A 15,210-nucleotide genomic window follows, 5' to 3' on the forward strand; every position below is an offset into this window, starting at 1 on the left:
GTGCGCTCTCTCTTTCTTTCTCTCAAAAATAAACATTAAAAAAATAAACATTAAAAAAAATTTTTTAAAAAGAACGAACTTCAGAATCACATTGAAGTAGGTTAGATTTTTACATCATCAGCTTCCCCATTTATAACGTGGGAAAGAATACCTATCTTATCAGTAGTGTGAGGATGAGATATGATAATATGTAAAGGAGTAGCTGTTTTGGTCATTAAGAACAAGTATTTCCTTTCCCCTGGGCTTAGTGGCTCATTGGTTTCTGGCTGTAAGAAGAGAGGAACAAACATGAGGTCTAAGGCCTCACATATGAATGGTTACCAGTCAAATTCCCATTTATTACTTACTTACCGGACCTAACGTGGAGAAATTTTACGGGACATGAAGACTCCAAGTGCAGAAGAAGAAATCGTAGAAGTCCTCTGGACCATGGGATTTTCTTTTCCCTGAGGAAAATCTTTTGGTCTCTTATCATAATTGCTGCTTGTTAAAACTGGTAAGATACTCGTTAAGGACTTTTGTGACCAAATGATGTGTATGTACAAACTCGTTAACATTTTCAAATCAGAACCTCCTCTCTAGCCTCATTAGCTCTGTTTTGGGTCCTTTACCATGCAATGTGAATTCTGTGGACTCAGGCTTAGAGGAAGACGGACGGATATTGATTTCCTGGAATTTCTCCTGTCCACCCAGTGTGTGCTTCTCCCCTGACTGTGGTGAGTCTTCCTATAGGAGACATCAATCACCATAACAGGTCCCAAAATCACATCAATGTCTAGAGGTCATGCCTTTTTTTCTGGGGAAGGGATAGATCTTGAGAAATGGGCTACAAATTCTCACTACTGACATTAGAAGTAGATAAAAGATCTAATAAAACTCTCTGCCCCATCTATCTATGCCTGACAGGTGGCCTTTAATCTACGAGCATAAAAGCAGAATGACTTAGTTACTGTGACCAGCAGCAGGGTTACAGTGTCTCTGGGTCAGCATCTCATAACTTGTGTGAAGAGGATGTATGGAGACTTGATTTAATTCTTAGAGGAAAAAGCTGGTTCTTTGGTTAGTTTTCTCCTATCACTGCAGAAGAACCCTGCCATCCATATAGAAAAAAAAAAATCACATCCCCCGTGAGGTCTTTTCTTGAACATCCCACTTTAAATTGCAGTCCTCCTTAATCCTCCCTGTACCCCCTTTCCTACTTTTTATTTATCTCCATTGTACTTACGAGCACCACTGTAGTCCTTGTGTTACTTATTTTGCGTACAGTCTGTTCTCCCCCTGGAAAGTAAGCAACGTAGGGGCAGGGAGTTTTGTGTCTTGTTCGCTGCTGTATCCCCAGTGCCTAGAACAGTGCCTAGCACACTAGAGACACTTCTCTTTGAAATAAGTGAACAAATGAATTCAGCTCCATTTCCACTGAAACCAAGGTCATCTGACACAAGCTTCCCCAAATTTCCCCTTCACCTCAAAGTCTGGATCCTTAGCCGTCCTCTCACGCCCCCTCGCCGAGACTAAGCCTTTAGCCCTCTTCTCGACTATTCTCTTGCTCTCCTTTGGATGCTGCTGCTTCAGTTACTTCCTCTCATTCATATTTTTTAATGTTTCTCTTCCATTCCCTTCAGCCCAATCTAGCAATCCTACGTAATCTGAATTCTCCAGGACATCTCTGTAGCACCTGTCAACGAGGTCCGTGTTTTCCTTGAAATTCCTTGTGTGGCTTCTGAGATGCTTCTTGGTTTTCTGATTGCTTGTTCTGTCTCCACGGTCTCCTCTTCTTCCTTCTGTGTCCTTAACAGACCCCGCAGCTCTACTCCTTTTCCATACCTCCAGTTGTCTCCTCTTTGTAGATGATGTTTAAAATCATTACCTCTCCTGCGCTGTCTCTTCAATTGAGATCCAGACCTGCATGCTCCAAACCTTGAACTCTTGAGTCCTCTTACTGCCCTCCCTCAGTGGGTTCCACCTGAGATTTTACAGATTCCTCTCCCCCGCCAAATGTCTTTCCACCCATGACCCTCTTCCACAACTGCCACGGGGTAGTTCCTGTCCTTATGCTCGGCCTAATGAAGCGGCCTTCCAACGACTCTTTGTTTCTATTTGCATCAGGTTGCTCCTCGACATGTCCAGCACGGTAATGCTGGGTTCATCTTGATAAAAATATGACAACTGTATCATGCACTGGATCAATGATTCACTCTTGCTTATATAATAAAGTTTAAGCAGGGATTCAAAATCTTCCACAACTTCCCTACTATGTTTCCTAATACCCCTAAGGTCTCAACGAGTTGAACTCCCTATACTTCCCAACACCCAGAACTCTCCTATTGCTGTGGATTTGTTTGTTCTTTCTACTTAAGTCTCCTTTCCTCAAAAGTTTTAAAAACAATTCCCTGCTTAATTCTGATGGCCTGATACCCCATAGACAGCAATGAACATTGACATTCATTCAACTTGCAGTCACTGCTCATGTACTGTGTTAACAGGCATTTTGCTAGCCGCTCACAAAGACGAAGACAATCTTTATCCTAAAACTTCAACTCTACGGTTTTAAAAACAGAATTAATGAAGCTATGGAGTGCAGGGGTGGGGGTGGGGGGTCACGGAATAGCATTCTAATATTTTCTCCTTGCTCAAATGTAATTTTTGCTCTATTTATGACTACTCAAATTGAACTTTAAAGGATATTTGCTTCCACGGGTAAGAACAGGACGTCATGCTCAGTCATAATCTCAATATTGTGCGAGATGTGTGTTGATCCCCTGGCACCTTCTTCTCCAACAGCCATGGCAAATAACTCCACTTTCAGTTCCGTCTGCAGACCCGCTGCCACCTATAGGACACAATGTAGCTTTAGAATCAGACACATCGGGGCTCAAATCTAGGTTTTAACATGAATTTGGGCAAGCTAGTTAGACTCTCTAATCCTGTTTTCCCATCTATAAATTTGGCGCACATGAACCATCGCAGTTAGTCACTTACAAGAATTACCTTGTAGATTAGCTAGGTAGACTTCCATGGAGCAAATGGGACCCGGGATCAATTGTTGAAGGGGAAAACCAGGTGCCATTTGGGAAGAAGGGTAAGAAAAATAAAAGCCAGCGTCCTGGAGGTGGCACTGAAGGCAAAGTTTACAATGCCCGCAATCGTGCTCTTTCTTGAATATCTGCAGTGAGTTCCTAGGGGCATCCTTGCAGATAAAGAGAAGTTTAAAATAAGAGACTACGTGAATCGCACAACTTCCTGGCCCTGCCTCTTAGTTTATAATGTTCCCAGTGGAGGGCCTATGGTGTGACAGAGCCAGTACAGGGAGACCGGAGGAGTTCAGATGCCAAACTGCTTAGGTCTGAAAGCTACGTGGAAGAGGTCTGGACCAACAAAGAAGAAACCCGATATATAATGAAGAAGAAACACAGCAAGGAATGGGCTTCTTGCCTTGTCCCTTGAAGAGAACACTGGCCAGGAAAGAAAGAGCTGTTTGTGTTCCTAAGCTGCCTCTCCAGGAGGTAGGCTAAGAAGCAGACTTGAGAACAATTGGCTGGGGGGAAAAAAAAAATACATCAGAAACCACCACATGGAAAGCAGTTAGATACAAAAAATTTGTTTTCTTCAGTGTAGTTTGTAAATAATAGGACCGGAAAAATGTTTCAACTTTTTCAACAATGTGCTTGTGAAGGTCTGCTTACTGGACGGTATCCAACGCTCCATGTCTGAGGACCAGGCCCTTCGCCCTGGAGCCCAACACGGAGGGCAGGGCTGGGGTGACGCCACTCCGCATGGCAGCTGGCATCCTGCCATCAGGTCTACCCGGGCTCCGAGCACATTCACTCGGTGTTGGCAACCAACCAAGCTGAACAGCGGTTAGCTTTACATATGGACAAGTCTATAGATTATATTTGTGCAGAGCCAAAACTTACTGTCAAAAAGAAAAAAAAATATTAAAAAACTAACAGTCGAGAGTGAGCTTCAAAGAATACACGCTGGGTTTTTAGTACCTATAAAGATTGATCCAACAGTCATTTTGGCTTTGGGCATTGCCCCTACTTTAAATGAAAAGAAATCTGCTAACTTCCCAGAACAGTGGAAGGAGAGCTAACTTTGATTTTTTGTTTTGTTTTTTGCTTTATGTTGAGAAGTTTCTGAAATCTTGACGCAGTACGATGATGAAATGTGTGAGAGAGGTGCTCACGAATTGGTGGGTCTAATCTCAAAGTATATTTCTGTTTGGAACTGCAGCCTGCAAACTACTGTTTTGTAGACCATAAGGTATTAGGGCTGGAAGAGGACTAAGAAATTATTGGGTCTAAGCAACTCTTTTTTTTTTTTATTTTTTTTAACGTTTATTTATTTTTGAGACAGAGAGAGACAGAGCATGAACAGGGGAGGGTTAGAGAGAGAGGGAGACACAGAATCTGAAACAGGCTCCAGGCTCTGAGCTGTCAGCACAGAGCCCGATGTGGGGCTCGAACTCACAGACCATGAGATCATGACCTGAGCTGAAGTCAGACGCTTAACCGACTGAGCCACCCAGGCGCCTCAAGCAACTCCTTTTATAGATGAGGGAAACAAGGCACAGAGGGTTTAATTAACCAACGACACTGCTGCTGGTGGCACAGTCATTACAAGAAGCCAACTGATTTTGCACCATACCTAACTGCCCCTCTGTGTCAACGCACAACCGTGGCAGTTTTAAGATCTTGGGACTCAGCGAACACCGTGTGCTGGTTATAGAACGGGATGCCCTTGCTCTGTGTTCCCATGAGCCCGTGCGCGTCCCAGTCTGTGATGGCTGATCCTGTGTCTACCAGATATCCTCACTTCATTCTGTCACGTAGCCATCCATCTCTTGTGTCCCCGCTATGTGCCCAGCTTTGCGAGCAACTTGTGTGTCCTACTCATTTTTAACATTTCCTGTCCCCTGTCCCTATCAGTGGCGTGCTCAAGTAACTCAAAGCCTGTTAAGTGAAATGGGAGGAATGTTAAACAAGACGATGGGCTCGCTGATCAAGAAATAAATGTTAAGATTTACAAGTGTGATTTTGTTATATTTTATATATTATTTTATATTTTGTATATTTGTAAACTTTTGTTTGCTTGATACTACATTTCTGAAATTATAATTTAAAGTGAGTGACGACATACAGATTTTATATTAAACACCCCACGTTGGGGAATGTGTTGAATAAAGAACAAATTGACATTTTAAAATTGGCATTTTCAGAGCTCCTTGGAGAAATGAGGGGGCTGATGACGTTAATATACTACCATTTCTTTGTATGTCATTAGATAATATTCTCTTGGCAAACCAAAAGAAGCCAAATGTACGTAAAATACAAAGAGCAGAATATTTATTTTTCCAAGGAGTTTTTCATTTTGCAGACAAATTTATTACAGGATACCTTGAGGTAGTCAGCTTTCCAAGCGCGTGTCAAATCATATTTAATTTTTAAAAAGGTGGTTTTCATACAACTATACGTAGCTGTAGTATTGGGACGAATGAGTGAACTTCAGGAAAGTTTCCATAGCTGGAAGTTTAACTCTATTTATGCATAGGATCTGTCTCGGGGTCATTACACGAAGTAAGTGATATCAAGCCACATATTGTACCAATACCAGGGATCTTTTGCTTATGATCCTAGAAAAATCAGACTTCTACATGGCTTAAACTGAATGCACAGAATGACTTAAAAGCCCACTCCCATGCACACACTCCCATGCACACACAGGGACACACACAACAGGTAGCACATGGGACTTACGGGACCGGGTTTATAAGTCACTTTCAGTCCTGTGCTGGGTGGGGGCTGCTTCACCCTAAACCTGCCAGGCAAAAAGAGAAAATAAATTTACGCCATCACGAAAAAGCAGTGAATGAACTGGGATGTCATAAAATCAGGAAGGTGTTAATATTTGCTACAAAGGAGCAGGGGGTCCACACCATTAAAGAACCACCCAATATTCAGTTGGGAGAAGCTGGGGCCCCTTTCACAGCCCCCTTTCCAGCAACAGTTTTCATCAGCGTCAAACAGACTCCAACCCCAGTTTCAACCCTCTGTTATTGGATGCCGCCGACCAGCTTGGGCTCGGGCCGACTGTCGTGAATGTTTGGCTGGTGTGTGCACGGCAGCATAGCCGCCAGTGTGAACACCGATGCTGCCTGCCAGATCATTAAGCTGAAGAATAAAGGCTCTTTTGGAAAGCAGGAGAGCATGGGAGCCGTCTCGTTCTGCCGTGGCATGGGGCTTGCATGTTTGGGGAGAAGAGAAACAGAAAAGGCTCAGAAAATGTAGAGACCTTGAAAAGCCCCAAGCTCACACGTGGTGCCTATTGATCTCTTTCCCTTCCTGTGGTTTGTGGGTTCTGCCTGAAGGTTAAAGACCTGGAGTAAATTAAAATGCCAGGGAAAGCCTACCTCCACGATGACCTCAATCCTGCTCCTTCCGCCATCAACTTTGCCGTCTGAGCCATAGTGGCTGAATTTAACAAGCTGAGGAGTGAAACCCCGAAAGCTAAAATTCTATACTGAGTAGACAGGATCTGCATGGATAAGTTTTATTGGTTTGAAGTTGGTTCTCTATTTCTCCCCACCCACTTTGTTGGCAGTAGCCTAAAAAGACAGTAATGTCTGATCTGGTGGCCTGGTTGTTTCTGAGGAAACCAACGTGATTCCTGAAGCTGGGTATTTGCCTCAACTAAAATGGGATGTTGATCTTTTAAACCAGATGCCTCTGTAGCTTTATTACATCTGGTTTCCGGTCTCGAGTCCAGAACCATAAACTGGAAGGACTTGCCACTTACAATGAGCATAGCTCTGCAACTGAAATAAACATTTATTTCACTGTTTTGGGGGGAGGGGACCCCATATTATGCTTAAGTTTAATCCAAAATAGAATAGGGAAGATTTTGTAGTTGGGTATAGACACTTTTAATTGGGTATATGTCCTGGTATAGACATATGGTCTATTGACCCAGTGGGAAGGACTGAACTCCCACACAAGAAGTGACCACAGCTGTGTGGATAAAGCATGGTGCCACATACAAACAGGTCCACAGGAGATCTGAGATCCTGTCTTGCTCTAGCCAATAAGACCTTAAAACATGTTACTCTGATCCTCTGTAATAGTCTCTGCAAATTCTAAAATTCTAATGATCTGGAAATGAAGGACTCTTGTCACTGAATGCCAGCTGTAGGGTATTTTCAACTGGGAGGTCAGGCTCTGAGTTACGGCCAAGTCAGATCTTCAGAGGCAAAATGGCCCTAATGACTCAGGTTAATTTTTTTTTCCTTTTTGCCTCAATTATGCAGAAATAGTGGAGTTAAAATCCCTTCTGGATCATAAAGTACAAACAAATGTCAGCTGGCATTACAGTGGGTGGTGGGTTTGAGAAATAGACTTTCAGGTTTTATGCGTTAGTTACTATAAGACTTGTACAGCTTCCCCTTTAGTTTTTGCTACCGTAGATCAGCCCCTGAATTGCTTCTACCAAAGTATGAATAACGATTAATGGGAGGACAAAGAAGTGCCCACCACATAGTTGAGGCTTGAAAAATACTGATCTGATGAAGAATGAATGAATGAATGAATGAATGAAGTAAATGGTTGAATGAATGATGTGAGGATTCAAGAGTCAAGGTGTAATTAGAGTGCAGTTCGATAAACGTTCAGTGACACAGGTAGCCAAAGACAAGTCTCAGCGAAGGAGAAAGTGACGTGAGTAGACATTTGGTGCCTTGGCCTCACCTGCAAAAGTCCACTCCAACATTCTTGAGCTTCACAGTGGCCGCATAGGTGTGTCCCTCTTTTAGGACTCCAAACTTCACTGATGGTGGGAGAAGGTGGAATCCAAAAGGGGATGAGTTCACGTTATTAATGGCAGCAGACGCAACAGAGGACGTTTTCACTTTGCCTCCAACCAAATCTTGCACCTTTGCATTTAAGGAAAAAGTAACAAAAGAAAATGGTTCCAAGTTGTGTTCCCAAAGTAAGAAAAAGGCCCTATTGCCAGAGGAAAAGAACTGCTTGGCTGTGGGAGGAAACGAACACTATCGGTCTCGTGTAATCCTTACAACAGCGCTGTAAGGACAAATTTTAGGCTTTCAGGATGAAGAAGCTGTCGTTCCGAGAAGCGTAAGGCATCATTTGCTCAAGCAAAAGTTTCAAACTCAAGCTGGCCTGATTCTAAACTTTATGCTTTTTCCTCTGTGCCAGTGACTAGCGAACTTCAGCTTCCGTCCGAATCACCTGGGAGGCTTGTTAAGACACAAATTGCTGACTCTATCCCCCAAGTTTCTCAACCAGTAAATCTGGGAGGGAGGGGCGTGAATTTGCATCTGTAACAAGTTCTCAGGCTTTGCCAATGCTGCTGGCCAGCTAATCACACTCTGCGCTCTTGTTATCTTGTTATTGGCCAGCACTGAGCTCAACCTGGGAGTTCATTAGCACGGCCGGTTCTCAGGCCCCCGTGACTCAGAATCTCCACGCTCACAAGATTCCCAGATAATCATGTGTGCATCAAAGTTTGAGAAGCACTCTTACCATGTAACACTTACATTGCAACCTATTCTGTGATGACAATGAACACACGGCGCCATGAAAAAACTATCAAAAGGATTGGTAGGCTCAAGGCAGGTGTTCCCAGCAGAGATGAGAGGAAATCTTAATCTTGGAGGCTCTGAGGAAGGAAGGAGCTTTTAAAGAACTAAGGGAGGGGCACCTGGGTAGCTCAGTCGGTTGAGCATCCGGCTTCCGTTCAGGTCTTATTCTCACGGTTCATGGGTTTGAACCCCACGTCGGGCTCTGTGCTGACAGCTTAGAGCCTGCTTCGGATTCTGTGTCCTCCCCCCCCCCCCCCGCCTCTCCCCCACTCACGCTCTGTCTCTCAAAAGTGAATAAAGATTAAAAAAAATTTTTTTAAAGAACTAAGGGAAACCCATGATGGCTGAAGTGAGTAGGGGGGCAAAACGAGACTAAAGGCAAACAGGGCTTGTAGCCATGCTGCCATTGTGGATTTTATCCTAAGAGCCACGGGGAAGGATGGCCAATGATCCCTGGGACCAGTGGTGCGCTGGTAAGCTGCCTCTCTGAAAAGAATGTTGATTAGTAGCATTTGCTGATGTGTATGGTGTGAGCACTCCCAGCAGGCTGATTTCAGGCTAGCCATGGTTTAAGAGCCAGCTCCTAAAATTCCCCTCGTGAGTCTGGATGAGCTGGCCCCGGGCAAAGGGCGGCCTTGGCTCATTCTCTGTGTGATCCAAAGGCCTTCATGGGGAGATGATGGTATGTATGTCCACTCAATCGCAGTACCCAGTGGCTGGACATCAGTAACCTCAATGGGTCGGGATTGCATGAAATGCCGCCTGGCTCTGGGACATTGGTCCCCATGTCTGTTTTACCTTTGTGAGAGGCTGGGACTTGGGCTTGGAGCTCAGCAGGTAGTGAGGTAACTTCACTTTTTCTTTCCTTGCTTGCCCCGCAACATCCTGCAGCAACGACTGGGTGGGGATTTTCACAGGCTCACGGGACTCTGCTTCTGTTAGAAAAGTTTAAATTGTGCCACACAGACATTTTACTCAAAGACATTTGAGGGCATACCAGAGTTTATGAGAACATAAGCCAACTTGGGAAACTTTCCTTCTTACCTTTTTAAAAGAACTTATTTAAAGGAACAAAGTCAACCCTAGCGTTATGTCTTTACATTTTACAAAGAGATTGTAACCTAACGTTGGTTCTCACGACACCCCTCTGAGATGGGCGGGCAGGTGCTTAATAGCATCATCTCTTCTAAATAAATGAGAAAAGTCAAATTCTGAGAAGCTGGGTGACCAGATCTCCCCAGGGTTCTTTCTGTTAAATCAACGAGGGACAATACAGTAAACACTGACTCGGAAAGATCTTTTAAAACCGATGAAGGAAAAACACTTATATTTTTATATATACCCTTATAAATGTGTAAGTATTTATATACTTCTAAAAAGTGGCTTAGTAATTACAGGTAAATTAAGCCAGGGAATTAAATCTTCAGATCACCACACTTGGTGAAGGAGTGAGCAAAGCTAGATAATGTGCATAGATAGCTGCACCTGTCTTTCTCCAAATACCCAGTGGTTGAAATAGCAATAGTACTTTAGATCATCTGATTTAAACGTCCTTCCTTGCATTCAGATCACCAAGGGCGGGAAGGCATGGAAACCAATGTTTGAGTGTCCACCATGTGCAGTCAAGCGCCACAAGTGTGTTCTTACATGTAGCATCTTACTCAATTCTCAGAAAATCCTACAAGCTGAGGGCTACGGTATTCTAATCACTGTACACTCAGCACTCTCCCCATTGCCCGTCTCCACCCCCCACTCCACCCAGACATACTTCTGGTGCCACAACATCTCCGGCTCCAGTCACCAAGATGGTGCACGACCCATGCAGAGCCAATGCGGGCTCTTCACCAGTATATTTCCAAGAAGCTGACAGCGATGGCCCCAGCTTTGCCTACCGGGTTATGGATCTGGGAGAATCAAGATCTTGGACCTCTACTGTCATGGTCCCTGCCACATGGACATAGTCTGTTCTTTGCAGGAGAGGGTAAAACCAAACAGGGACAAATCAGGATGAAGCAAGATGGAGGCGGTGGGGGGGGGGGTGCTGCCCCAAGAGAGGGGCAATCAGACACAAACACACTCCTGAAAAGCCAGAGTGCCTGGATCCAGTCAGCCCTGGGCTGGCACCACATCCACTACTCTGTGGCTGGCTTTTGAGCACCAGTAAATGTCCCCCCACTTTTCTGTTCAGCGACTTTGAGTTCTCTCAGTTACAAATTGAAGAGTCGTAACTAATATAATAGCAATCTCTCTCTCTCTTTTTTTTTTCTTACAAACAAGACAACTGAGGTTAAATAACTGGTCCAAGAAATGGAAAGAAGTGGCAGGGCTGGAATATGCAGCCAAGTGAGTCAGACTCCTCCAGGAACATGTTCCTTCTCTTAGTGTAAGCTAACAGAAAATACAGATACTGGTCTCCACCCCTGGTTGCACAGAACTCCTAAAACCCTTGGAATTTCCTAGATGGTAAGAACGCTAGGAACATCTTTTGTTCTAGGATTTGGTCTTTGACCCAGGTTCCTAACACAGGGCTCCTAAATGCCTTGGACTTTCCTGGGTAATCGCAGAGTCTTTTGATACAATGAGGCTACTCTTCCTGAGCCCCTGGATAGCTTCAAGATGGGGGACGGTCACCAGAAAGACCAAGACATGATTAGCAGCTTAGAACTTTCAGTCCCACCTCCGTCCTCTGGGAAGGGGAGAAGAGATGAGATTGAGTTAATGATGGATCACGCCTGGGTGATGAATCATTCATGAAACTGCCCACCGTACAGGGTTGCGAGAGCTTCTGGGTTGGTGAACACATCTGTGTACCTGGAAGGTGTGCACCCCAACTCCACAGGGGCAGAAGCTCCTATACTGGACCCTTCCAGACCTTGCCCTATGCCTCATCATCTGGCTGTTCATCTCTGCCCTTTATCATTTCCTTTATATAATAAGATGTGAGTTCGGAGCTGTTGTATCAAATTGTAAAACCCTAGGTGGGGTCATGGGAGCCCCAATTGATAGCTGGTTGGTCAGAAGCACGGGTGACAGCCAGGATTTGCGACCCGCACCTGAAGTTGGGCGGGGGGCAGTTTTGTGGGACTGAGCCCTTCACCTGTAGGGTCTGCACTACGTGTGGTTGGTGTCAGAATTGAAGTGAATTGTAGGACACCCATCAGTGCCGCAAAATTGCTTGGTGTGGGAAACTCCTCCCCCCCCCCCCCCCCCCCCCGGGCACAGAAGTGTTCTGTACGAAGAGTGAGTTTTTCCTAGACAACTGCCCCAGTGTGTCCCAAACTCATCCATGCATCATAATCTCCTGGGCTTGTTCTAGAAAAATAGAGGTTCCCAGGCCACGGGCCAGACAAGCCCAATTTTAGACCAAAACCGAATCAGAATCTCTGGGGATGGAGCTCAGGGAGCAGTGTTTCAATGTCTTTCCCTTTGGTTACCATTTCCTACACGTGCAACCATTCTAATGGGTTGATGTACCTTTTTGTTTGTTTTCTTACCATATGCATATTACTGTTTTGTGTCCGTGCATTTTACGAGTCTAATAAGTTCTAATTAATTGCTCACTGTTATTATTAACAGTAAATACTGATAGGGAGTCTATCCTGTGCCAGGCACTACTCTGAAAAGCATTTTACGGATACTAACTGATTTAATCCTGACAACCTCGTGATGCATATTACGTTATTTCCCCTTTCCAGAAGAGGAAACGGGAAGAGATAGCGGGGTTAGACAGTGTGCCCAAGGTTACGCAGCTATTTCATAAGGAGCCAGGTACAGCCTGTCTGTACTCTCAGCTCTGCAGGTCACCAGGCTGCCTCCCATAATACCCCACTGGACCGCCCCTGGGCTTCAGCAGGGATTGGAGGAGGGGGAGGAGTGCTTTGAGGCGCTTGAAGCAGCTGATACAGAGGTACTTCGCATATATATATATATATCTATATCTATATAGGTATATATAGATATATATACACATATATATACACACATACATGTATATATATACACACATATGTGTATGTATGTATAAAATATATAAATATATATTTATATAAAAATTATAAAATTTATATATTTAAATATATATACGTGTGTGAAAAAATATATATAAATATATATACACGTGTAAAAAAATTAAAATGTATTATATATATTATATATATATAATATGTATGTAATATATATATATATATATATATTTTTTTTTTTTTAGAGACAGAGAGAGAGAGAGAGAGGGAGACAGTGTTAAGCAGGCTCAGGGCCCAGCTGGAAGGCTGACACAGACCTCCATCCCATCACCTGACCTGAGTTGACCTGAGCCATAATCAAGAGTGCAGAAGCCTAACTGACTGAGTGGCCCAGGCGCCCCCAGAGGTGCTTTAATATTTAAATTGGGATGGTCCCACTTTTGGGGGGGGGGGTGTCATCTGAATATGACCGCTGGGCCCAATGCCCCTGAAGAAGCCGTCATGGTGGTCGGCTTCCCCGCTGAGGCGGACGACTGTAGTATTTATTCATCATCACTCTTTTTTTCCCTCCCTCGCAGAGCACGTCTTCCGTGCACGTGGCGCATATTTCTCTGCCCCACTGACACTGAACTCGGCTGGTGGGGGAGGGCGTGGTGGCGGCGGCTCTTTCTGTGTGGGGGCTGGAGCACCCCTGACAGTCACCCGCAGCCCGTGGGGCGCGGGTAGAAGTCTAACCACTGCCTCTCCGGAGGAAACCTGCCCTGGTTTGAACACTGTGCCCATCTGCAGCATTTGCTGATTTCTCACCCGGCCGCCCGCAGCTGTCAGGGCGGGGCGGCGGAGAGGGCGCCGGGAGGTGGGGACTCTCTCAGAGCTCAGGGGCCTGGTGGCGCCCCCGTGCGCCCGCCCGCCCGCCGCTGGAACAGAGGCTGCCCGCAGTCCACCCGCAGCCCCCAGACTCTTACAGCGTTGGCTGTAAACCGCTACAGGATTTACACAGTTTTGTTGCAGCAAATGCCGACAAGCACCTTGTAATTGTACAAAATCCAGACCTCCTCGAACTGACGCTGTTGCTGACCAAATGAAAACACTGAACTATTTGTTAGTTTCCAGTTCATTTCTCCCTTCGGGCTTTGGAAGACATGCCCCCTGCCCATCTCTCGCTCTCTCTCTCTTTTGCATAAAGTATTCTTTGCTCTTTCTTACATCTGGAGGGCAGTGTAATAAAATATAGAGAATGAGGAGTCAAAAAACCTCGTTTTTCTCCCCCAGGCTTAGTTCCAGATTCGCTGTATGAGTTTAGATGTTGCTTGACTTCTCTAGGCTTCAGGTTCCTCAAGTAGATGAAATGGGGGTTGTCTGAGGTGATCCAATCTTAAATCTTAAAACCTACGAAATTTTATCTTATTCCCCAAGGCCAGCTCTCCTATAAAGCTTTCCCCACTCTTCCTGTTTTGCGCTTCCTTAAGCTTTATTGTTTCCATCCAAACTTAATTCACCACTTTTAGTGAGTCCCGTTACCGTCTCGCATCTCAGCATCTTGATCCCTACAGGTGCAGTAGGTGTCCTTGTTCCAAAGACTCTTCCCTTCTTCAAAATCTCCTGTTTCTTTGAAGCTCGTGCCATCAGATTATTACCTATGACGTCTCCATGATGTACTTGTCGCTTACAGACCTCTGTCATTCCCTTGATTCACTGGCGGTCTTGACACCTCGGATGGACTTCCACTTCACCTGTTGACATCACCTGGACAAGCCACCCAACCCACCCCCCACCGGTCCTCTCTGATTCTCAATCATCTCGTTTCTTCCTCTTTTCCTCTTCTCCACCCACAAGCTCCCATGGTCAGATCTCAACTTTGCCGCTTTCACAGTCTCCGCGTCCACTTTCCTCTCTAGAACACAACCTCCTAAACTTCCAGCCCATTACTCTGTCGTATCTAGCAAATGATCATTTGGCCTCACTGAGGCCTCTAATCAACTGACACTGTCACTTGAAAACCATCAGTCGCCCCTCTCTTGTTTTGCTTTCTTGTTTCTCTGGAATGGACTTTCTATTCTTATCATTATATCCACTCCTTTGCCATCAGACTCGCTCATCTGCCTAATATTGGTACATGCAAACCCACCTGCCAATGTACCCATATTCCTTCTCCTCTCTCCTGTCGCTGGATGAGGTGGCCCTATTTACATCCAAGGTCAACTCGGACACTCAGGGTTTGCCGCAAACGTCACGTTCTCTCACCTTCTTTAGAACTTTGCTCTCCTCCAAGCAGGACCTCTTCTCCTGCAAGTTCTCTCTTGCTACTGAATTATTGTCTGCAACTCAACACCCTCCAGTGTGTCAAAATTTTTGTTTTTAATATCTCCCCTGGTCACACATCTGCCTCGGCTGCAATGCCGTTCCTCCGTTCTTTTCAGCAAAGCTCTCGGGTGAAGCTGTGCATTCCTGGTTCCTCTTCCACCGTTCTATACACAGCCTGCTTCAGTTGGCTGCAGGCTCCTCCAGGTCCTGAAAGGGCTCTTACCAAGATCACCAGTTATCTCCATCTCCCCCAGTCCCATGGGTATTCTGCCTCTCCCTTGGCCCTTCAGGGCCATGTGATCCACTGGAAACACGGGTTTTCGTGCTCCTGTTCTTCTCCGACCTCACTGG

The 15,210-nt window shown here is 45.1% G+C and overlaps 1 protein-coding gene across 9 annotated transcripts in view; it reads right to left on the bottom strand.

The window, feature by feature from the left end:
* Positions 1-15,210, bottom strand: part of SPAG17 (sperm associated antigen 17) — a 236,569-nt gene that overhangs the window by 23,299 nt on the left and 198,060 nt on the right. For 8 of the 9 annotated variants that reach the window (XM_045033353.1, XM_045033351.1, XM_045033349.1 and 5 more), the window contains 5 exons: positions 9,392-9,528; positions 7,740-7,924; positions 5,757-5,817; positions 2,686-2,830; positions 352-496 (listed from right to left, as the gene is read on the bottom strand). In XM_045033353.1, coding sequence (XP_044889288.1) covers positions 357-496; positions 2,686-2,830; positions 5,757-5,817; positions 7,740-7,924; positions 9,392-9,528 — 668 coding nt within the window. In that variant the 3' untranslated portion in view covers positions 352-356. The remainder of the gene's footprint in view (positions 1-351; positions 497-2,685; positions 2,831-5,756; positions 5,818-7,739; positions 7,925-9,391; positions 9,529-15,210) is intronic. The other variant, XM_045033352.1, reaches the window with a different exon arrangement.

Source organism: Felis catus, chromosome C1 (genome assembly GCF_018350175.1).
Source record: "Felis catus isolate Fca126 chromosome C1, F.catus_Fca126_mat1.0, whole genome shotgun sequence".
Classification (NCBI taxonomy): domain Eukaryota; kingdom Metazoa; phylum Chordata; class Mammalia; order Carnivora; family Felidae; genus Felis; species Felis catus.